A 21,666-nucleotide genomic window follows, 5' to 3' on the forward strand; every position below is an offset into this window, starting at 1 on the left:
CAAGTCAACCTAGATGACTGATGAATGAGTGGTTTTTCATAGTTGTCGTCCATGTGTTTCTAAAGAATGACGTAGAAGGTGGAGGTGCCTGGCCGGAGATAAGGGTACGGTGGATCTTATTTGCGTCTGGTGCAGTAAATATCGTCACCGATGATGAAACTACGTCCAAACTCCGCAGGCGACCGAGAGGCTGCACGGGAAAAGAAATCTCAGTGGACCTCCTCCAACTCCTACCATATGGTGCAGATAGTATACAACATCTGAACACCATGGTATTAGTCGGCTACTCAGACTCAGAAGGGTCTGACGACGAGTCGCCTCCAAGCAAGGCTGCAACATCGACAACAACGAAACCTCCTCCACCTACCACCACATCCAACCCAACCTTCACCGTCAACAAGTCGAATCCACGAAAGATCCAAGTCCGATTACAAGACATCAGCGATACAAACGGTCATAATGACGATGAACCTGCCCCGAAACGACCCAGAGTAGGAGCGAGTGCTTTTAGTGGCTTCAACTCTTTCCTCCCTCCACCGAAACGAGATGCTGATGCAAAAATCCCCTCGAAGCCTTCAACGCGCAAGGTGTTTAGTCTGAAGACCGGTGCAGAGCCGGGTTTCAGTCGAGAGTCAGACGCCGAATTGCGCAATGCCTTTGCGGAGAGAGATGCAAATGCGGACAATACTACAAATGGAGGATATGACGATACTATTCCATCGGCTCCTAAGACCAGTCAACCCTCAACTACAGAACCTGTGATCAAAGGCAACCCTTTCATGTTCAAACCATTGTCTGTGGCGAGAGGGAACAAGAAAAAGAAGTCTGCATATGCTTCATCCATACCTGCAAAGGTTTCCAACACAGTCAATACCATTTCTGCTCAACCCCATTCCGCTGCAGATGCGCCAGAAGACGCTCGTCCCGCTCCGGTGCCGAAGAAAGTGAGCCTCTTTTCTATAAATCACAATTTGGATTCAGGACCAGACCCTGTCTCCGAGGATGTGGACGAGGATGCCGCGCTTGACACGGCGGTTGACGAATTCGCGCCGGACGACCAAGTTCACGCCACCACGACGCAAAACACCACTACCAATGGTCCACAATCCCTTGATTCTATCGCGTCTGACCTCAATCTATCAGAAGCAGATCGACGGCAGTTGTTTGGTCGAAGAGGTCAACCCACTGGCTCGGCCATCAATGTGGTCAATTTTAATACCGACCAAGAGTACGCTGCCAATGAAGTATTGCGTGCCAGTGGAGAACAGATTCAACACAATCCAGTCAGAGGAATTGCTCCAGGCAAGCATAGTCTTAAGCAATTGGTTAATGCTGCTGTGGGACAAAAGGAAGCTTTGGAAGAAAGTTTTGCCACGGGTAGGAGGAACAAAAAGGAAGCGGGGAATAAGTATGGATGGTAGTTTGTCGATTGATATCAGAGACCGACCTCATGTTGTCGGATCCATATCGTATCGACTACTTTTCACTATGGCCAGCCTTGTGCAGCGTAAGCCGGAACAGCTGCAATTGTTCACGCAGCACCCTCCACTCGACACTCGGCGGGAATTCCATGGGCTCTCAGCATGGACTGCCGATTCTATCACCAAGTATTGGAGCAGTGGCAATCATCCCGCGAGCGCGAGGTTCGATCGAGGAATCGCATACTATCTCTTTCCAAAACATGATATATGGCCACCACACTAGTCCATGTTGTCTACTAGTGTCCATCTCACATGGAAATCGAAAGCGAAGCGGGGACTCACAAAGTCATATACGGACAAGTCTCCCCACGCTTCCCCAGACCCGCTCGGTTATCTCATTCCTGAAGTGCCGAGAGACATTAGGGTCAACTCAAACGGCTTCAAAGCCGAATTGGGGTCTGAACACACAGTCAAGAAAGTATTACAATTCCGGGGAATCGTCCAACAACCTGGATCCCTTTGAAATAGACGTTTGTTATTGGTCTCAATCCTGTGGATTCCGTGGTTCCGTTTCCGCCTCCACACCCCGCAGTTTGATACATATAATCCTTCAAACCGGGAATTAAGAGATGACTTTGAATGTGAATGACTGTTTTCTTTGTCAGTGAACCATTGTGAACGTCTATATTACTATCATCTCAAGTGACAAAACGTCAATATGGCTCCACACGCAACAGATATCGTGGAAGGAGTCCCACCAAAGTCCAAAAAAGCAGATGTAAGTATACATTGGGAATACCCGAGGCAAAGATTTCAAGCTTCTTACACAGCAATAGCAAGGCATATTCACATCATACGGCAAAGACAAGAGTTCAAGCGTACAGGCACAAATCCCAGTGATTCCCAAATTCGACAGTTTTGCAGAAGATCGCCAATATCAGAAACAACATGCTGCCGCTGCATTTCGATATCTTTCTAAACAAGGTTTCGACGAGGGTATCGCAGGACATATTTCTCTACGAGACCCTGAACATCATGATCAATTCTGGATCAATCCACTTTGCAAGGCCTTTAGCACCATGAAGGCATCGGATTTGGTATTGGTGGATGAAAACGGCACTATTCTCAAAGGTGGAAACCAAGTGCCCATTAACCCGGCTGGATTCATGATTCATTCGGCTATCCACAAGGCAAGACCTGATGTCAATGCGGCGGTTCATGCACATACGGTCTATGGAAAGGCTTTTTCTGCTCTGGGTGTCGAACTTGACATGATTTCCCAGGATGCGTGTAAGTCAACAATCTTGTCGACCACCATTTGTGGTATGCCCCCTGGTCTCCACGATCTTTTAGCTGACGAAGTTCTTTCTATCTCAGGCAACTTCTTCTACCAAGACCACAGCGTCTACACCAACTTCGGAGGCACTGTTCTCGACGAAGAAGAATCAGGTCACATTGCCAAAGCGTTGGGCAATAATTCATCCGTTATCTTACAGAATCATGGTCTTCTTACTGTGGGACACACTGTCGATGAAGCAGCCTATCTATTTGGTGCAATGGATCGCCTCTGTCACGGTAAGTTTGGGATATTGGCATCAAGATTTGGCATCTCGATCTGTTATACTGACATTATATGTTTCCACAGCGCAATTACTTGTTGATGCCGCCGCACAAGGTCGAGGTATCAAAACTAAGATCGTGGGCCATGAAGAGGCGAAATTCAGTCATGATAAATTGGTGGATAAGAATATTAGATGGATGTTCTTCCAACCGGCATATGAAGAGTTGCTTGAGGAGACGGGAGGGGCGTTTTTGGCTTGATGAAGAAGAAAGAAGAGAGGATGATACATCTTGATGAAAAGCGAGACCTTGTATGGAGAGACTATATCAAAAAGAGCCTGTGCTGAATGACTTTATGAATGTTCTACATGATATCCTAGCCATGGACGATCCACCCATGCATGCACGTATTCGGATATAATACTCGTATACGAGGTAACACTTAGTTGGCGCTATGGGCGGTTTGGAGGATGCCTAACCAGGTCGATTGGTTAGGCGCTCGTTTGACTGAATTGGCATGATATGACGCCCGAGCGCCCCTCGGTCCTATCTTCCCCTCGGCCGTTGACCCATCGCGGATTGAACCGTCAGTGGGGCGCAGCAGCCATCAGACCAGGATTTTATTCTTGTTGCCTTGAGAGTCTTCAGCTGGACGTATTCAATCATAAACAACCTCATCGTACTTGTTGTTTTGTTATCTTGATGTACTGTTGTGAATGTGTTTCGTCTCATTTATTCATCGTACGAGTTTAATCCTTCCTATCTAACTCCACACTTGGGTGGACTATAGATAAGTATAAGTCGCAATCGGATACATCATCGTCTGTTCAGTGTTGAAGTATCAGACTACTGCAATTGACTACCATAAACTTCCCATCATTGTCAATGTCGCCGTCTTCCTCGGCTGAAAAGGCCAACCTCCAATCCCATCTCAACAACCTCGACCGTCAATCCCAACAACAGGCACAGGATTTACCACCATCCTATGAGAATACTCTAATCGATGTCCCGACATCCAGCCCTCGACCTCATGGTCGCTCACGACAGTCACAACCTCGCATCTCTATCCCGACTCAGAACCCTCTACACTCACTTCAACGGCTCTCCCGCATCAATTTTGCCAATTACCTGACTCAAATCCCCGCTAGCACCCTTTCTACCGATCAAATAACCGTCACCACCACTCACCCTGAGCTATCCTCTAAGCAGTATGCATTGGCCAACTTCATTCGTGAACAGGCGGCTCTCCCACCAAAACCCATCATGGTGATCCGTGGGTTTCGTGGAGGGCAAGAACTCGGTAGCTCGCCAAATCAGGTCGACTTTGAGATCAAAGCCAACTTGACGGGACTCTTGGATTTCCATACTGGAACAGAGGCTGATGGGCGAGGGTCTAGTGATATGAGTAGGGTTAGAGTCAAGATGTTCAATCCACCAACAGGCTCGTCGCCATCCTCGTCATCGTCATCCACACCACCGGCCCTTCGAGTCCGACCTAACGAATCACCTCTCGATGCATGGATTCGCACATTCACCACCGATTCCTCCTCTACGACTGGTGGAGCTGAGAATCGGACTTTTACCATATCTCGCGTTCCCCTCAACCTCCCGGTTAGTGTCCTGGAAGGTCATGTTCGCACATTAATTGCCGCCACCAGATATCGTGGTAAAGTCACAGTTGAATTTCCTGTGCTTTATCGAGATGTGGTAGTCAGTCGCACCAGTGGAAACTGGTTTGTCAAGTTAGTCGGGCTGTACAATGTTCGGAGGTTTGAAGTGGTGCAGTGTGTGTGGACGGTGGGAGGTGCAACTGATGACGATGAAGGGCATGATGGCGATGCCACTGGTGGGCTGGATGACAGTATTGATGCAGATCGAGAGGCAGATCGAAATGCTAGAGCGGGTTTGGTGGCACAAGAATGGTGGAACGAATGGAAAGCATCTATATTGAATGCTGTACTGGGTAAGAAAAAGGGTTGGATCACGGTGGAAGATTGGTTAGAGGCAAAAATGGGCGTTAGGGAAGCGGAGAAGAAGAAAGATTGGGGCTTTGATGGGATGTAGAGTAGCCCGAGGGCCTAAGAGGCCACTATGTACGCGATGTACCTATTGTTTGGCTGTTTTATGAGCCCAATATCATAATCATGGATGACATTTCAGGCGCCCTATATCTAAGATCCTCTCCGAGAGCCACTATTGGTGCTGATTTACTTAGAGACTGATCATCCCCCGCGATCGAAGGCTTAGTGTGCCAAGCAGACATCTATACTTGTTTGACAAACAAGACGACTTCCTTTCATCTCTTAAGATATCTCGCCTCATCCTCTTTTCACCTCCACAATCACAATATCCAACACTAAAAATCGTCGAATCACCCCTCTGTCATCTCATTGACCTCTGATATAGAGTGTGCAGTGAACCGCAGATTCTCCACTTGACGGCACGAATAGTGCTGCCTGGCGTCGTACGTTTGGTGGGGCTTGAATACAGTCTGTTGTCTCCCTTTAGACATGTCCACCATGACTTAGCTCTACATCTGATATCGACATTGTCGCTGTACAATGCTCAGACATGTCCCTATTGCCTTGTTGGCACTGTATTTCTCCTACGGCTGCCAGTCGAGACGACTCCACGGCAATTATTTACTGAATAATGATGTCGATGACGATGATTTTGTGAAGCATAGCACTCATGACACAACCAGCAGTCAGTTTGTATGGGCAACGATCCTTGCCACTCTTTGAATCGATTCTGACCGATCCAGGCTCTGAATGGCCTCTTCTTCCATGACATCCCCGATTATGGCGAGGGCCAGTTTCATTCACTCTCGGTGCATCATGGGCGTGAGTCTGAGATATCGCTTCAAGACAACGATGACAACAGTCTCGAGATACGATCCAGCCTTTTACTACTCAGTAAACCAGGCGGTGCAGATTACGGCCCCATTGATATGAAATCCAGCCTCCAACGACAACGACAACCCCACAGCAACAAGAACTTGCAAGAATGGACTACAATCACTGTCCCTGGTCCAGCAATTGACGACAAAGACACAGTAGTCAATCTAGCCAAGATGTGCAATGATGCCTATGTCCAAGCACCATCCCAGCCCGATTGGCTCAACACAACCATGGGCTTCAATCATTCAGACACGTTTGGATGGAAAGGAAATGGACTTCGAGGTCACGTTTTTACCGACAAAACCCAGAAGACCGTCATTATCGCCTTTAAGGGTACTTCCATTGGTATAGTCACACTCTTCATCCCTCGATTCTTGATATCGTTTTCCAGAGACTAATTTTTTTATCCCAGATCCCCGCGATGGCTGGTCCTCCAACGATCGCTTCAACGACAATCTCCTCTTCAGCTGCTGCTGTGCGACCCAACGCCCTCCACCCTGGGTCTACCCATCTGTCTGCAACTGTCGCAATCAAACCTACCAATGCAACTCGACCTGTCTAACGGAAGAAACCCTCCAACCTGACAGATACTACGTCACCGCACTCAACGTCATGCAGAACATATCATCATGGTACCCCATGGCACAAAATTTCTGGGTTGTTGGCCATTCCCTCGGTGGTGCCATGGCCAGTCTCATGGGCTTGACATTTGGAATCCCTGCCGTATCCTATGAAGCTGTACCGGAAAAACTCAGTGCTCAGAGACTTGGTCTAGCGATTCCACCTCAATCAGGTGGGTTTCATATCGGCAATACCGCGGACCCGGTATATATGGGTGCGTGCAATGGGTATTTCAGCACGTGTTCGATTGCGGGATTCGCTTTTGAGTCGCAATGTCATACGGGAAAGAGATGCGTTTATGACACGGTGGGGGATATGGGGTGGCATTCTAATGTTAATAATCATCGTCTCAATGTGGTGATTCCAGATGTTTTGGAGGCTTATAATAGTACTCCTATTTGTGAGGCTGATGAGGAGTGTGTGGATTGTTATAATTGGAAGTATTATGATTGATTGATTGCTTGACAGAAATCCACAAGTTGATATTGATGATGTATATATATACCCGAGTTCATCACTACATTTTATGCCTCCTCTCCCTCCTCGACAACTTCCTCAACTGTTCTTGCGGCACACCACGTTCAAACGCCTCTACACCGGCCACCAATTCCCTCACCGCATGAGCATCATGCTCATTCTCCACCGACCTCGACATGATCTGCTTCGTTCTCAACATACTAGCCGAACTCAAATGATCACCCAACAAGCCAACACAAACCTCCTTCCTCACCGTTTCCGCAAACCTCTCCGCATCTTTCCCTGAAGCTTCCGCTTCGAAAACCCCATTCACAAACCCCGAGGCTAGCATTCGATCCAGCGTGATACGTCTTGCCATCAATAATGCCTCGTTCGCTAGACCTGCACCCATACGATGGACCATTGATCTCGTCGCCGCCCCTTCAACACCAACACCGATGGAATTGAAAGGCGCGAGTAGATATGCATGTGGAGCCGCGTAAATGAAATCTGAATGCGATACTAATGCAGATGCTAAACCGACAACGGGACCGTTAAGCGCCGTTACTAGGATGTTGGAATGTGTGTAGAATGTCTGTGCTATGTCGAGAAGATCGGCTAAATGATGCACGTAATGTGTTCGTGCGTCGGAATTCTTGGGCGGCGCCCGGGATTCGTGGATTGATGCTCCTCTGTATGATTCGAGAAGAAGAGGCAGCGGGTTAGGAAAGTAGGGTGGTAAAGTCTTTCAAAAGGAAAAGGAATAGGGCTCGTGGTTCAACTAGAAAGGATGATCAAAACTTACGAGGAGAAAAATCGGCCCGTTCCAGTCAATAAAGTGACATAAACATCCTCGCGCGCCGCTGCTGTTCGGAGATGATGTCCCAATTGTACAATCATGTCTTGAGTTAATGCGCCCAGTTGTTTGGGATTGTTGATGGTGATTATAGCCACATGGACGGAGAATTTGAGGTCAACCGACATGGTGGATGATGATATAGTATATGATACGGTGGAATGATTATGACTGACTAACTGTTGAGTGGGTGTTATGGATGTATATACAGTTATGATGCGTGTAAAAGAGAGATTGGTGAGAACGGGAGAGGAAGTCAGAAGAAGAGGTTGCGGGGATATGCCGACGGCTCAAGCGAGGAGGTAACGAGGGTCAGGACAGCCACCAGCGAACAGAGCGATGATGCAAGCAAGAAATATCTAGACTCCTTCAAACCAGCCGCACTAATTTGTGACATATGAGATCCTGTTTTCACACTCTACCCGCCCGCTTCTCACAGTCAGCGAAAGTGGTAGATTTCCTCGCGCAGACCGCCTTTGCATTGGTGGCAGAATAGTTCCTCCGTCTCGCCTTTATGGTTGCCGTCCATGCGCACCTTGAGCTCTCCCCGGTTTGTCTGAGGAACCTCGGCCTCCCATCGTCGAGGCAATCTTGCCTTCGAACCTTTACCATATCTCGTATCTGAACCGGTTATTCAATACCGAAAACGGTGTTAGTGGGAGGGAACCGCATCTACGCACCATGCTATGGGCGTGGTGCTTTGGCTTTTCCCAATTAGACCGTGATAGGAAATACAGAGGGCTCCTTAACCCGGGGTCGGGCGCATTTGAGCGCGCTAAAGGGTGGAACATGGGACCATGAATTCACTCGTCTGACTATCGTTGACGGGAATGGACTCTGGGGTGTGAATCTAGATGCAGCATTGCAGGTCCTGACTGACATTTTATCTAGCCTTCTCGAGGCGTAGATGCGGGATGTTTGTCCTTCCCAGCCATTACATTCGCTGCTTATCGTGGCAAATCCTCGATTGTGCCTTTCCTACTAGGCTGCACAAGGGAAAATATCACCGGTAGTGGGTGACTGACAACCAAAGGTCTATATAGCCAGCGGGCTGGGTGCATTTGGGTCGACTTGATCCAACAGTATTGTCATTACTATCCCTCATGATTGTGTAGACATAACTGTGCATCAATATGTCCGTAAAAGTACCTACAGATGTGGCTGAGGGGCCCATGGAGACATGCAGCGACCAAGGGGTTGTCACCGACAAGATCGAGCACAATGTCATCGAGATTGCTGAAGCAGTCGAAATCTATGGTAATGCACAGGTGGCCGAAAACTATCGCTACGTTGCACGAGGGTATGGTTGAGCGCCCTCTCGAAACTCCTCTCGATATAAAGATTGCATGCACACCGGCTGACTGATTCTTCTTTCGTCAGCCTCAAAGCCCGCCATGTCCAATTTATCGGTCTTGGGGGTTCAATCGGCACGGCACTCTTCCTAGGCATTGGCCGGGCGCTGGCAGCAGCTGGCCCTCTCAGTCTCTTTCTGGGATTCTCCATCACGAGTGTGGGCATCTATGGAATGGTCAGTCCGTCCCACGAATGCAACATGGTATACGTCTGAGCCACAACTGATCAAATCAACGAAAAGATGCAATGCCTCGGCGAGATGACGACCTGGCTTCCCTTACCGGCAGCCATGCCCACTTTTGCAACCAGATACGTGGATAAGTCCTTGGGTTTCGCTATCGGTTGGAATGTAAGCACAGGCACATCCTGAGTGGTTTTTATGATCCGACGAGGCTTGTTCCATGACTGACTGGTCCGCGTTGTTTTCCAGGCTTGGTATGGCTATACTATCACCATCGCCATAGAGATATCTGCTTCTGCAGTGATAATCGGGTACTGGGGCACGACAATCAATGTAGGTTGTCGAATGGGAGGCGAACATAGGCTAACACAAGAGCAGGTTGCTGTGTGGATCAGCATCATCTTAGGTCTCATTCTGTTTCTCAATATTTTTGCCGTCTCGATCTATGGCGAAGCAGAGTTCTGGTTCGCGAGTCTGAAGATTATCACAGTGGTAGGGCTCCTCATTCTCGCCCTGGTCCTGGACCTGGGCGGCGGTCCGAACCGCGATCGCCTCGGATTTCGATACTGGAAGAACCCAGGTGCCATGAATGAGTTTGTTGCCGAAGGAGCCGGGGGACGTTTCCTGGGCTTCTTCTTCAGCCTCATTATAGCAGCTCTGTCGTATGGAGGCATCGAATCTGTTGTCATTGCGGCGGGCGAAACGAAGAACCCGAGGAGAAATCTGCCAAAAGCTGTGCGTCGAGTTTTCTGGCGCATGCTGTTCTTCTATGTTCTCGGATCCTTGGCAGTCGGGGTTCTGGTGCCATATAATGATGTTGACCTTCTTACAGCATTGGCGACAGATGCTCCCGGTGCTGCAAGCTCACCTTGGGTCATTGCAATCGCTCGGGCGCGAATCCCAGCTCTACCGTCAATCATCAACGCTGTCATATTGACCTCAGCCACCTCGGCTGCCAACGCATGCCTGTACAATGCCAGTCGCTTTTTGATGTCAATGGCTCAGAATGGTTTTGCGCCTAAGTTCTTTATGCGTTGCTCCAAGAGGTGAGCATCACACAAGCTGTTCTCTTGGACGTTTCTCTGATTGTTCACAGCGGTGTGCCCTATGTCGGTGTCCTCTTCACTGCATCGTTTTCTGCTTTAGCATACCTCAGTTGCTCTGAGGGCCCGGCCAAGGTGTTCATCTGGCTCAACAATATTGGGACCCTTGTTGCATTGTTCGCCTGGGTCTCCGTTTGCATTACATACCTGCGCTTCTACGCTGCTTTGAAAAAGCAAGGGGTGGATAGAGACACCTTACCTTTCAAGTCACCATTTCAACCCTATCTTGCCTGGGGATCGACTGTATACTTCTCGACACTATTGGTCTTTAACGGGTTCTACGCTTTTGCACCTTGGAACACCGAAACCTTCATCTCTACGTATATCACAGTGCCGTAAGTAAAATATGAGCCCGAGACTGGGCCGATAGAGAACCCCGCTGACGCAGACTGTTAGCATCTTTTTCGCATTGCTGGTGTTCTGGAAAGTGTTCAAAAAGACCAAGATGGTTGACCCAGCAACAGCAGACCTCTGGACCGGGAAAGCTTCCATTGATGCTGAGGTCTGGCCTAATCCGAAACCGAAGAATTTTATTGAGAAGGTTAGTCCCAAGAACCGAAACCTATAGGCGCAACATGACTCTAATATTGTTCATAGATGTGGATGTGGATTGTGTAGGATGAAAGAGATGCAAGGTCGGCATTAGCCAACGACTCAGGGGTGAACCGTCGCAATGCGATCCTCACGCGCTCTATATGATGCCTAAACGAGAACGGATGACGAGGATGACGATTGAATGAGGCTGAGGAGAGTACTGGCAAGGTTCTCAGCAATCGCGTGATGGTCTATGTACGATCCAAGATATTGTGTCTTACTGAAAACTTGGGAGTCCAAGCGAATTGAGCAAATGCAAATGTCGCTGCAATTTCTTGAAGCACGTTCATTGAGCCGAGACTGATGGCTCACTAGGCGTTGGATAATCTGGGTTCATGATGGCTACGACCATGAAAAGACTTCGATCATGGGTAGAGCTCTCAGTAGCTCTCGGTGCGTCGGTCGAAACGAATTCGGCAAATCCCCGCATCTTCTTTGGCAGAGAGAGCGACCCACCAATACCTTTCCGTGTTATCTACCAACCACTTCCTGTACTCTAATTAGATTCCATCTTATCTCTGAATATTCGCTTACGACTTCTGTCCAAGCGGTCTTTCATCCAAATGTTTCGTCTCGCTTAAAGGGACCTGTGTTTCACCTCCAAGCCATAGCCAAGTCCAACACATTTTGACCTCTGCTCGTTCTGCACGTGCCTCGGCTCGCACGTTCTGGTAGTATGTCGAAACGGATGGCCTGCGACCGGTGTTACCGATTTAAAGAGCGGTGCCACTTTCAGGGTTACGAGAAGAAATGTCGACTCTGCGAGCGCTCAGGCTCATCGTGTACGAGACAGAGGCAACTGTCACGCAGGGGGAGAAGGCCCAAGATCGAGCACTTTGGCCCCGACGGTTCGGTTCAAGTATGGGAGGTGATAAAGGCCGATGCATGCACGAAGACTGAGGGAGTGAGCCCGGCCATTCCTCATACCCGGCGGTCGCCAACAGGATCTGTGAGTAGTATCTGGGATGCTGGTTCACCACTCATGATATCCTGGCCAAACCCGAATAGTGACATCTTCCAAGATAACCCTGAGGAGATATTTCAAGATTCGCCCAGGCTGGTGAAAGGTTTCTACTTGACATACAACATGTTCATGATAGGTCCTACCTTTGCACCACAGTTTCGTGCCTCCATTCGAGAGTCGCACATCTGTTCTCCAGCTCTCCAGCGAGACATATCCATCGCCCTCTTCGCCCTCTGCAAGCGGGCTAGGTTCTGCTCGGGCTCATTTGGCCCCATGCAAGTGGCACAGGGCACAGCATCGCTACAAAAGCTTCGGATTTCACAGATCGATGGTACGCAGAGCGCCTTTGCCATGCTCTTTTTTGGACAAGCTGTGGCAACTTTCGACTACATGACGGTCTGCTCCGGGTCTTCCATGATCCGGAGGTATACACTGTCGTCCATCCAGCCATGGTACGAAGATCTGTCTAGAAAAGCCATCTTTGACCCGGTGACCATCAGTCCGATATTTTGGGATACGATGAGTTGCCTGGTGCAGCGGGAGATCCCCGTCATCAAATTTCGGCCTCGACGCCCGCGTTTGATCCACCACTCAGCAGGACTTTGTACAACGCTGCTACCGATATTCTATGATCTTTGTGTAGTTGCGAACAAGATTAAATGTCAGGAGCAGCCGCCGCCGGGACTGGCAGATAGCAGTTTCCAGAGCCTCCGACAGATTGAGCAGAAGTTGGTGTCCTGGATGCCTCAAGTACCGCAAGACTTCAACAGTACATACTCACGACTGGAGAGAAATGCCATCATGACGCAGGCTGCCATGTATCGGTCGGCAGGGCTGCTCATGGTTCATCGATGTCTACATCCTGTTGGCACTGGAGATGACCTTGCCACTTCCTATGCAGACGCTATCATGGCCGAGTTCTCCAGATATCACGAAGCAGCCGGCCCAGGCGCAGAATTACATTTTGTGACTTTCCCAATCTTGGTCGCTTCATGGGAGTTGCCCGCGCTGTCCAAGGGTGTATGGGAAAGTGTCGCGCCGCTAAACATGGCTCCCATATGCTCTGCTAAAATGCATACTCTCATTGACTATGTCTGGAAGGAAAGACGTCAAGGGTATAGCGGGCTGATATTGGACTTGGTTGAGCGAGGACCCGACTTTGTGGTGCTACCGTAGAGGCAATTACAGCAGATGCCGCAATCGGCCATCATCAGTCCATCTGCGTCAGAATTCGTGAATTTGCAAGCCCAATCTCTTGGTTCGATTAATTGACCTGCCCCTTCCTGGCTGCATGGTCCATGAAATACAATCTACACGGAGAGGAGAACTGCGGTGACGGAAGAGTGACAATCTTTTCGTCGTCTATAAAAGGCTGGCCTAAGAAGTACTATATTTTCTGGGACGCTGAAAGATTCGCGGGTCCGGCGTCCATACTACGTGTTGTGCCTCGCGAGATTTCTCCACAATTCGACGATCACATTTTTCCATTCGTTCCATTCGTTCTATGTCGCTGAAATATGGCTCCAAACAATGCTTCAATTCGTCGCACAGCTTCGTCGGAGATCTCTGGCAAGGAAAGTCAGCATCAGCATCTCTCCTCCTGCACGATGAATATGTGCCTTGGCGGCTCACTCACGATAATGAAACACCAAACGCTCATTCTTGATGATGAGTCCATGCTCCAAAGCCATCCGCTCGAGCTCTGGTCTCGACAACCCGACGTCTGTGATGTTCACAAACACCATGCAAGTCTCTGTGGGCCCATGCAACTTTCCTCCGAGCTTGACCCATAAGTCGGCAATGCGTTTGGCGTTATGATGGCCCCGAGCAAGCAATGACCCTTGGCCGTCGACGGTGCCGCCAAATGTATCTTGAAAAGCCACGCGAGCCATACTTGTGATGATCCCTGCTTGGTGCATGCCTCCGCCGATACTCTGTCGGACCTTCCTTGCTCGCGCGATGGTTTGCTTGCTCCCAACAAGAACACTTCCCAACGGGGCACCCAGCCCCTTTGAGAAGCATAGGTTGACCGCGTCGAATTCTTGGGCATATTCAAGAAGGGTGCCTCCCCGAGCCACAACCGCATCCCAGAGCCGAGCGCCGTCGAGAAACATCTTGATGTCATGCTCTCGAGCGAAGGCTGAAATTCGCCGGATTTCTTCCAACGGAAATACCAGGCCGTTCAAGGTATTTTCTAGGGCAATTACCTTAGTAGGGCTGTGTTGCACCCAGTCATCTAAGACAGCCTTTTCCATGATATCCTCTAACGTCAGAGATTTCTTGTTCTTAGCTTCCACTGGCTGAATGCCGGCGCCCGTCAAATTGGCCAGTCCGCTAGCTTCGTAATGGATGATGTGTCCACGGGAGTCACAGAGGACTGAATAAGGCGGCTGGTTCAAAAGAGCCCTCAAGCCCAGCTGATTGCTCATGGTGCCCGAAAGCATGAAGATGGCGTCTTCGTGGCCTGTGAGCCTGGCGATCTCTGCCTGGAAGTTCTCGGTCGTCGCATCCTCACGATACACATCGTCTCGGTAAGTACAGTTCAAGACGGCATTCAGCATGGCTTGCGTAGGCGCCGTCACTATGTCACCTAGAGACCGCCATTCAGTACTTCGATCCAACGGCTCACATTCATAAGGTCGGGCGGCGAAAAAATACACATACTTCGAAGGTCAAACTCAGCCGGGAGCTGAGCATCCTTATCGTTGCTGGTCACCGTCATGGTGACTCTGCCGGACAAAATGAGGGCGTTCTGAGTGATATAGTACAGAAGCCTGATTGACAGAGGCTCGCTCGGCTCGACTTCTACTCGTTTGTTTTTCTATGGTCTTTTGTCTGGAGTATCTGCCGGCAAGCATCCTTTGCTGAAGTTCAGCCAACTCGACTATTTAAGTCTTGACTTTCGTGGTGTCGGTGGTTCACTCAAAGATTTCATAAATCCACTCAGTAGTATCCTTGGGCAGCACACGGATACGGCCAAAGCAGAGTGGGTGCTCTGATGCTGCGTATTGCACTACGGGCAAGCGTGTTTGTTGCCTGTACTGTGATTTACTCGGAAGATTGAACCTGATGTTGGTTATCTAGAGCGGAATGAACTATGCCGATAGAGTTGAACTACTAGTGGCGGCAAAGGTGTCTTCTAGCGCTATCAGATTGGCGAAAGGCCTGGAAGGTGGAACTGTAAGAGGAGCTGATTTCCTAAAGCAGAAGAAAAAGACCGGTTCCATGTGGGGAAGCTCGTCTTCTTAGCATATGGATAGATCAACGTCTAGCCTCTCTAACTTCAACAACAATCGTGTTTGAAACAGGCTGCCATTTAGGAATTCACTGCGACACGTACGGCGTTCCACAAGAAGTGCGCGTCTGGAATTCGGACAATTTCGGCTTTCTGTATCTGGAAAATTCTCTCCGGGCTTCAATCTTCCAGACTTCGCGTGGGCCCAATTTGTGCCCATTTCCTCGGGAGAATGGACTGCGATTCGCCAAACCACGATTCCGACCGAGCCGCAGTTGAAGTGCCAGGACGATACTCTGAAAGTCGAGATTAGTCGAGCTCGATGTTGGCTGCGAAAGACTTACGAAAGGGAGGACGGGATTTCCACACTTTCCTGATTTAAATATCTGTTGCTGTCGATTTTCAAGCCCTCCTATCACTGAGGCAATATCTTGCCAGAAATAAACTCAATTCCTGACAATCAGCATTACTGAAGATGTGGTGGTCGACTTCCAAGCCTCCTGCGAAGGAAGGTTTTCTTCGTACCGCAAGTAAGGATACTCCCATAGCTAAAAGGCGCCCGATATACCTGTCGGATCTTCCTTGCTGATACTGAAGTCACCAGGTCCCAATGAATGCCGGTGTATTGCTCGTGAATCTCTCGGGTTCTATGGTGCCCTCCTCGTAGGAGGCACCTATGAGTTCTCTGCGGCCGTGGAGGTGGGATCCATCTCGACGTACACCCACGCCTTGCGACAGTGCTTGGACTGCTTCCCGCCTTTGGGCAGCGTCGTCGTCGGTAAAGGGGACAAATCCACCTACTTCAAGTCTTGTCCACAGCTCGATCTCGCTCAACATGTCCAGATCCTCGAGCGGTACAATGGAGAGGATGAAGCAAGATCCATCCGAGAAGCTCTGCCTGACATGGTCAATGTCAGTTGGCCGCGTTCGAGGCCTGCTTGGAAAGTTACCGTCATTGCACTCTCGCAGCAGAGATGCTTCATCGGCTTCTCGCTGTCTCACTCTTTGGGGGATGGAATGTCGGGCGTGGCTTTCCACAGGCAGCTCCTCTGCGCTCTTCAAGAGCTGCCTGCTACGGCTGAAGACCTAGTTTACACATCGCCGCCAAAGCAACTGGCGCCGCCGTTCGACACACCGGTCAACTTGCCCATATCATGGTCTTTCTTGCTTGCACCCCTGCTTGGATCTTTGCTCCCTAAACGCGTTGCAACGCTGTTTGGCCTTGGTGCTGGAGGAGACTCAGTGACAGATCGCACGTGGACAGCATCGCCGCTGTTCTATAATCCCAACAACCACCGCACCGGCGTTGAGATGGTGTCGATTGATGCGGCTACACTGGACGATGCCCTCAGGATCTGCCGCATGCACAATGCCAAGTTAACCGGCCTGCTTCATCGAGTGATAATCAACGCGATGACGGAGTCATTTCCGGAATCAACCAGTATTGACACTTTGGCCGCGAGAACCCCGCTCAATATGCGTGGGCCTGTGGGCAGATCGAATGATGAGATGGGCAATTTCATCTTGGCCGACACACAACTGCACGCCATCCAGAAGCCAGACCAATCGCAAAAGAACGCGCTCAAGATCGACTGGGAATCCGCTCGTGACATCACGAACAGACTGGCAACAGCGTCGACTGTGCTCCAGAACCAGTCGTTGGGACTCCTGAGATACCTGAGTGATGTCCATGCCTGGGTTTCATCCCGGGTCGGAGAACGTCGGGATTGCTCGTACGAGGTTAGCAATCTCACCAGCTTCAGGCCAATGGATAGTGGTCCGATGAAGGAACGATGTGCTATCACAGAAATGGTCTTCTGCCAGCCTGCCGATGTGCTTGGCGCGCCGTTGAACTTCAACGTGGTCAGTGTGGCAAAGGGACCGATGACTATAGCCGTGACCTGGCAGATCGGCGCCCTGGGACTGTCGTCGGAACAGCAGGAGGTGGATTTTGTCCATTCGATTTGTCAAGGTATCAAATCGGGGTTCGTTCATGTGGCGTGAAAGATTTTTTCGGTCGCTAGAGGCTGTAAATTGCGTTGGAGGCACATGTGCATGCGACACTACTATCTTTAATCTCCGAGACGCTATAGGAAGAGCGTTTTATCTCTTCATTACCGCTATTCTAATATTTATCAAATTAGTATCTACTATTTTGAGTTCAGTACATCACCTAGCATTATACTAGTAGTTAACGGATTTTACGCTATAATAGACTACGGAGTACATTTAATCTTAATCTATGTACATTGGCGGAGAACCATATACCATGCTAATCCTCCTGGATTTCATACACACGAATTGACACATACAGGATGGGCAAGATGATTCCTTACAAATATACTTATCTTTAACATATCACTAATACCAGCACATTATTCCATCTACCATTATGTCCATATTCGGATTGGTGGTGTTCTTGTTAATCTCCATCTACAATTTAGCTCCCACCCCGTTCCCCATCTGAGGAAAGCATTTCTCGCGCAATGACTTCTTCTGAACCTTCCCCATTGCATTCCGAGGCATGGATCGCAAAAGATGAATCTTCCGGGGCAATTTGTACGGCGCCAAATGGCTTCTCAGCTCTGCTCTCACATTGGCCACCGTCAATTCATCCTCCCGCCCCTTCACCGGCACACATATCGCTGCCACCGCCTCTCCCCAAACGGAGTCCGGTACTCCAACCACTGCGACTTCCGATACGAATGGCAGCTGTAGCATGGCTGCTTCGATTTCTAGTCCTGATATTTTGTATCCGCCTGACTTGATGATGTCGGCGCTTGCGCGGCCTTGGATGAAGGTTGCATTTTGGTGTTGGTCTTTGATCATGGCTAGATCTCCGGTTCTCCACCAGCCGTCAGAGGTTAGGTCTTTGGATTTGGCGTCGGGTTTTCGCCAGTATCTATATGATTGGGTGACGGATGAGTGACGATAGAAGATATGCTGACGTGGAAAGGCTTGTTGTGGGAAAAGGAAGGGCGGGCCATGTACTTACTCTTTCATGAGTCCAGCCGTCTTGACTTGGATCTCCCCCATGATGTTAGGCACATTGCTCACGTCCTGGCCATCAGAGGCGATGAGTCGGGTTTGTACACCATCAACTGGCCAGCCGACACTGCCCTGTGGATGATTATTAGCTGTGACCGTTGCCATATAACATCGAACAATCTGTCGCTCTCTGATCATCCACATACCAGTATACGACCACCTGGGTCCAGCGACCCTGAGTACAATATTCCCGTCTCGGTGGTCCCATATCGTTCCAGGAGTGAATATCCATTGGCAATCCCAGCCCATGCATCCCTGATCGAGCCAGGCAATGCCGCGGAACCACTGATGGCCAGTCGAAGCGAAGCAGCCGCATCTTTATATCTCTTTGCTTCGGCATTCGTTTTCTCATCTCCTTTATCAGTCCCAAATCGTCGATCAAAGTATGCAATCATCTTGACCCAAATTGTCGGCACGGCCATAAATACCGTGATAGGAGCTAATGAAGAATCGACGAACCGTTGCCAAACCAGTGACTCGTCGAATTTCGTCATAAACTCAACCGTCGCTCCTGACCAAAGCGGTAAGAGGAGTGACAGGTTCAACCCATGTCCGTGATGCAGAGGCAGAACGTGAAGTACCCAGTCTGAAGGTTGTAGTTGCCATGTCTTTTCTAGCGATCGAAATCCATACTCGGAACTCTGTGCGGTGTATACAACTCCCTAGATCGAGATTTCGTCAGTCAAACAGCTAACTGCCCAGTATGTAGTATCTTAAGAAAAGTATCTGCTATATATCTTATCTTTCAACTCACCTTGGGAGCTCCCGTTGTGCCAGATGTGTATATAATGAGACACGGCGAATCAACTGGCCATTCGAGAGTTGAAAAGTCGATTCTCTGAAACGTAAGTGGGCTGTGAGATTACTGAAGAGGACTTCTCTCGACATACCTGATTCGGAGTAGCATCCTGAGGTATGCTGGAGATATCAATCCCTACCCTACCTTCGACCAACGGCTTGATGGTTTGCCAGAATTCGGAATCATAGATAATGAAGTCCTGATCCGAGTCGGTAACTGTATAGGTGATTTCTTGTAGGGGATGTGTAAGACATATGGGAACTGCAAGTGAATATCCATCATATCACTATTAGGCACGTGTGTGTTGTACAACCCTGGATGGGCTAGGGCATGACTGACCCACTATTGCTTCGACACTCCAAACGCCCAACAGCGCGGTGACAAAATCCACTCCTGGACGGGTCATTAGCCCTACTCGGGCCCCTTTCAATGTCTTCTGCGTTCGCTGTGCAGCTGTGATGAGGTGCTCCCGGTATACCGTGACACGTAACAACAGTTCGTCATAGGTGTATTGTCGTGGCGGAAAAGTGCCGGAAGATGCTGGATCAACGACCGCCACACGGTTCTGGGAAGCATATGATGCTAGACGTCGAAAGTATTCGGCCATGATAACAAATCTTGAAAGTTGAGGAAGAGGAATTGTATGACAGACAAAGGTGATACAAGATGGAGGGTTGTCATCGAGAATGAACAAGATGTTGCTTGCTTCAGCAAACGTGGATGAAAGGAGGATGACGCATTTGTAGGGTCTCTTCGGCCCAACAGTCGAGTGATGAAAATATTGTAGGACTCTAAGTACAGCATGATGTGATGAACTGGTCGTAGGGCGGAATAGCACCGCTGCATCCTGAACCAACCTCGACCCCCAAAGTCCCCCGGGTGATGAGGGGTTGAATGCTAGCGGTGATCTGCTAACTCGGGTTGATGCCGATCCTGCCGATTCCACATCGCGGGGCAACTTTGCAAGTTTGACTTGACATTACCGTAGATGGCGGATGTCCAGGATATAGATACGATATACTCTACGTAGCTGTGCGGAGTATTGCATATCTTGGGGAAACGAGCGGGGAGGCACCCACAACACTTGTTGTTTGGTGCAAAGTGCCTGGAACAACCATTTCTGGCCACTGGCCACGAGATTCCACATACTGTGCTGCTTCTGAGCTAAATCAGATCATTTCTCGTCCCTGTTTCATGGGGGAGCAATCAAGACAGTGGATATCAAGCCTAGTCAAAGACAGAATGTATTCATGTCAAATCTTGGCACTGCCTGTTTCATATGTGACTTCGAAAGTATGGCTATTCGCGTAATTGTTAAGAGTTATCCTTAGACGTATATGCTAGCGTTGTATGATAGTGTGATCTACTTACATTGTCAATTTATCTCTCTATGGGGTGTACTTACTCGATACTGGGCACCCCGGATTGCTCCTACAACTCAGAAAAGTCACGTATACAGTCTACACGTGACTAAAGCGGGTCCTTCAGTGGATTCCAGGATCCTCTGAGACTTCCATCTGGTAGGAGTAGGAGCAATGATCCCACCAATGACCAATGCTTTAAAGCGTCCATCGAGAATCGCAAACTCCATCGTCATCACTCTTACTTGCAGCTTGTCCCTGGTGGGAAAATTGGCTCCCGTCAAGCCTAGCAAGCCGGAAGCGGAAATGCACTAGCAGCCATCCAATCGGAGGATTTACTGTCAGATTTCTCAGATCGTACCTGAGTAGTCGATGGATGATCAAAGTGGAACAAATGTTAGAGTGGTGACGCAGTATACTACTCCCATGGATGATTGAAGCTAAATATCAAATTCAGGCCCTGATCGAGCTTGTGCATAAGTACCCTCAGCTGCCTTTAGTCACGATCAAAAATGCTCTCCTTTTCCAACTTTTGGCGGTTTTTTTGCATTTGGAGCTATGGCAGAGAGCCAGGAAGCAGATGCACCGGCATACCATGTCTTGGATTTCTGGTATGACGATCAAGATGGATGTGCGTTGACTGCCCTTATCAACGGTGTTCGATTTCACGTGACTGTTGACGCAGAAGAGTTCAAGAAATCTGGGAACCAAGAATTATCGCAGTCATACCAAGATCTGATCCACGCCGTTAAGAGACAGAATGCGGGAAATTGTGAGAGCAGTGCAGCTGCAGAGGGACGAGAAGAAGGGCTCCATGGTGGAGATGTCAAGAGAACTTCTCAGATGACGTCTCGATCAGCCTCATCCGAGAGGAAGTCGGATAAGGATAGTGCAATTGACATGACTGACGATCGGAGGAGATTGAGAAGTTCAGACAAACAGAACAACCCGGAAAATGATGAAGATGCTGAAAGAACACTTCAAAATTTGATTCTCTCAGCATTTGCCGATCAAACTCAAAGACTTGCACCGAAGCCTCGAGACAATTGTCGGCAGTCGCTACAGGAATGGTACCATGGCCCCACGCACTATTTCGAGCTCAAGGTCGAACAAGGATCATTTGCACCACAAGAACTCGAAGAGACGTCTGAGCTCAAAGATCGAATCATTGCGCTAATCCCACGAATGCCGACGCCCAAGTACATCCGAAAAAT

General features: G+C 49.2%; 7 protein-coding genes across 7 annotated transcripts; 5 read left to right on the forward strand and 2 right to left on the reverse strand.

Moving 5' to 3' along the window:
• Positions 1-269: 269 nt before the first annotated feature.
• On the forward strand, positions 270-1,421 carry PV10_07423 (uncharacterized protein; the record flags this gene model as incomplete). Its single annotated transcript, XM_016372323.1, has 1 exon — positions 270-1,421. One exon carries the CDS (start codon positions 270-272, stop codon positions 1,419-1,421), a length of 1,152 nt encoding a protein of 383 aa, XP_016221655.1.
• Positions 1,422-2,139: 718 nt separating this feature from the next.
• PV10_07424 (uncharacterized protein) lies at positions 2,140-3,242 on the forward strand (the record flags this gene model as incomplete). The annotated part of the gene is made up of 4 exons (XM_016372324.1): positions 2,140-2,199; positions 2,258-2,711; positions 2,799-2,996; positions 3,067-3,242. 4 exons carry the CDS (start codon positions 2,140-2,142, stop codon positions 3,240-3,242), a joined length of 888 nt encoding a protein of 295 aa, XP_016221656.1.
• Positions 3,243-3,665: 423 nt separating this feature from the next.
• PV10_07425 (uncharacterized protein) lies at positions 3,666-5,120 on the forward strand. Its single transcript, XM_016372325.1, has one exon. The coding sequence runs from the start codon at positions 3,867-3,869 to the stop codon at positions 5,043-5,045; it is 1,179 nt and encodes a 392-aa protein (XP_016221657.1). The 5' UTR covers positions 3,666-3,866; the 3' UTR covers positions 5,046-5,120.
• A 482-nt stretch (positions 5,121-5,602) lies between these two features.
• PV10_07426 (uncharacterized protein) lies at positions 5,603-6,955 on the forward strand (the record flags this gene model as incomplete). Its single annotated transcript, XM_016372326.1, has 3 exons — positions 5,603-5,695; positions 5,746-6,226; positions 6,294-6,955. The coding sequence occupies exons 2-3, from the start codon at positions 5,932-5,934 to the stop codon at positions 6,953-6,955; spliced, it is 957 nt and encodes a 318-aa protein (XP_016221658.1). The 5' UTR covers positions 5,603-5,695; positions 5,746-5,931.
• Positions 6,956-7,013: 58 nt separating this feature from the next.
• Positions 7,014-7,987, reverse strand: PV10_07427 (uncharacterized protein). Its single transcript, XM_016372327.1, has 2 exons — positions 7,764-7,987; positions 7,014-7,650 (listed from the first exon to the last, which is right to left on the reverse strand). Exons 1-2 carry the CDS (start codon positions 7,940-7,942, stop codon positions 7,020-7,022), a joined length of 810 nt encoding a protein of 269 aa, XP_016221659.1. The 5' UTR covers positions 7,943-7,987; the 3' UTR covers positions 7,014-7,019.
• A 3,734-nt stretch (positions 7,988-11,721) lies between these two features.
• PV10_07428 (uncharacterized protein) lies at positions 11,722-13,185 on the forward strand (the record flags this gene model as incomplete). The annotated part of the gene is made up of 1 exon (XM_016372328.1): positions 11,722-13,185. The coding sequence occupies one exon, from the start codon at positions 11,722-11,724 to the stop codon at positions 13,183-13,185; it is 1,464 nt and encodes a 487-aa protein (XP_016221660.1).
• Positions 13,186-13,483: 298 nt separating this feature from the next.
• On the reverse strand, positions 13,484-14,731 carry PV10_07429 (uncharacterized protein; the record flags this gene model as incomplete). Its single annotated transcript, XM_016372329.1, has 3 exons — positions 13,484-13,575; positions 13,646-14,599; positions 14,674-14,731. 3 exons carry the CDS (start codon positions 14,729-14,731, stop codon positions 13,484-13,486), a joined length of 1,104 nt encoding a protein of 367 aa, XP_016221661.1.
• Between the last annotated feature and the right edge of the window lie 6,935 nt (positions 14,732-21,666).

The sequence above is a fragment of the Exophiala mesophila genome, assembly GCF_000836275.1.
Source record: "Exophiala mesophila strain CBS 40295 unplaced genomic scaffold supercont1.5, whole genome shotgun sequence".
NCBI lineage: Eukaryota > Fungi > Ascomycota > Eurotiomycetes > Chaetothyriales > Herpotrichiellaceae > Exophiala > Exophiala mesophila.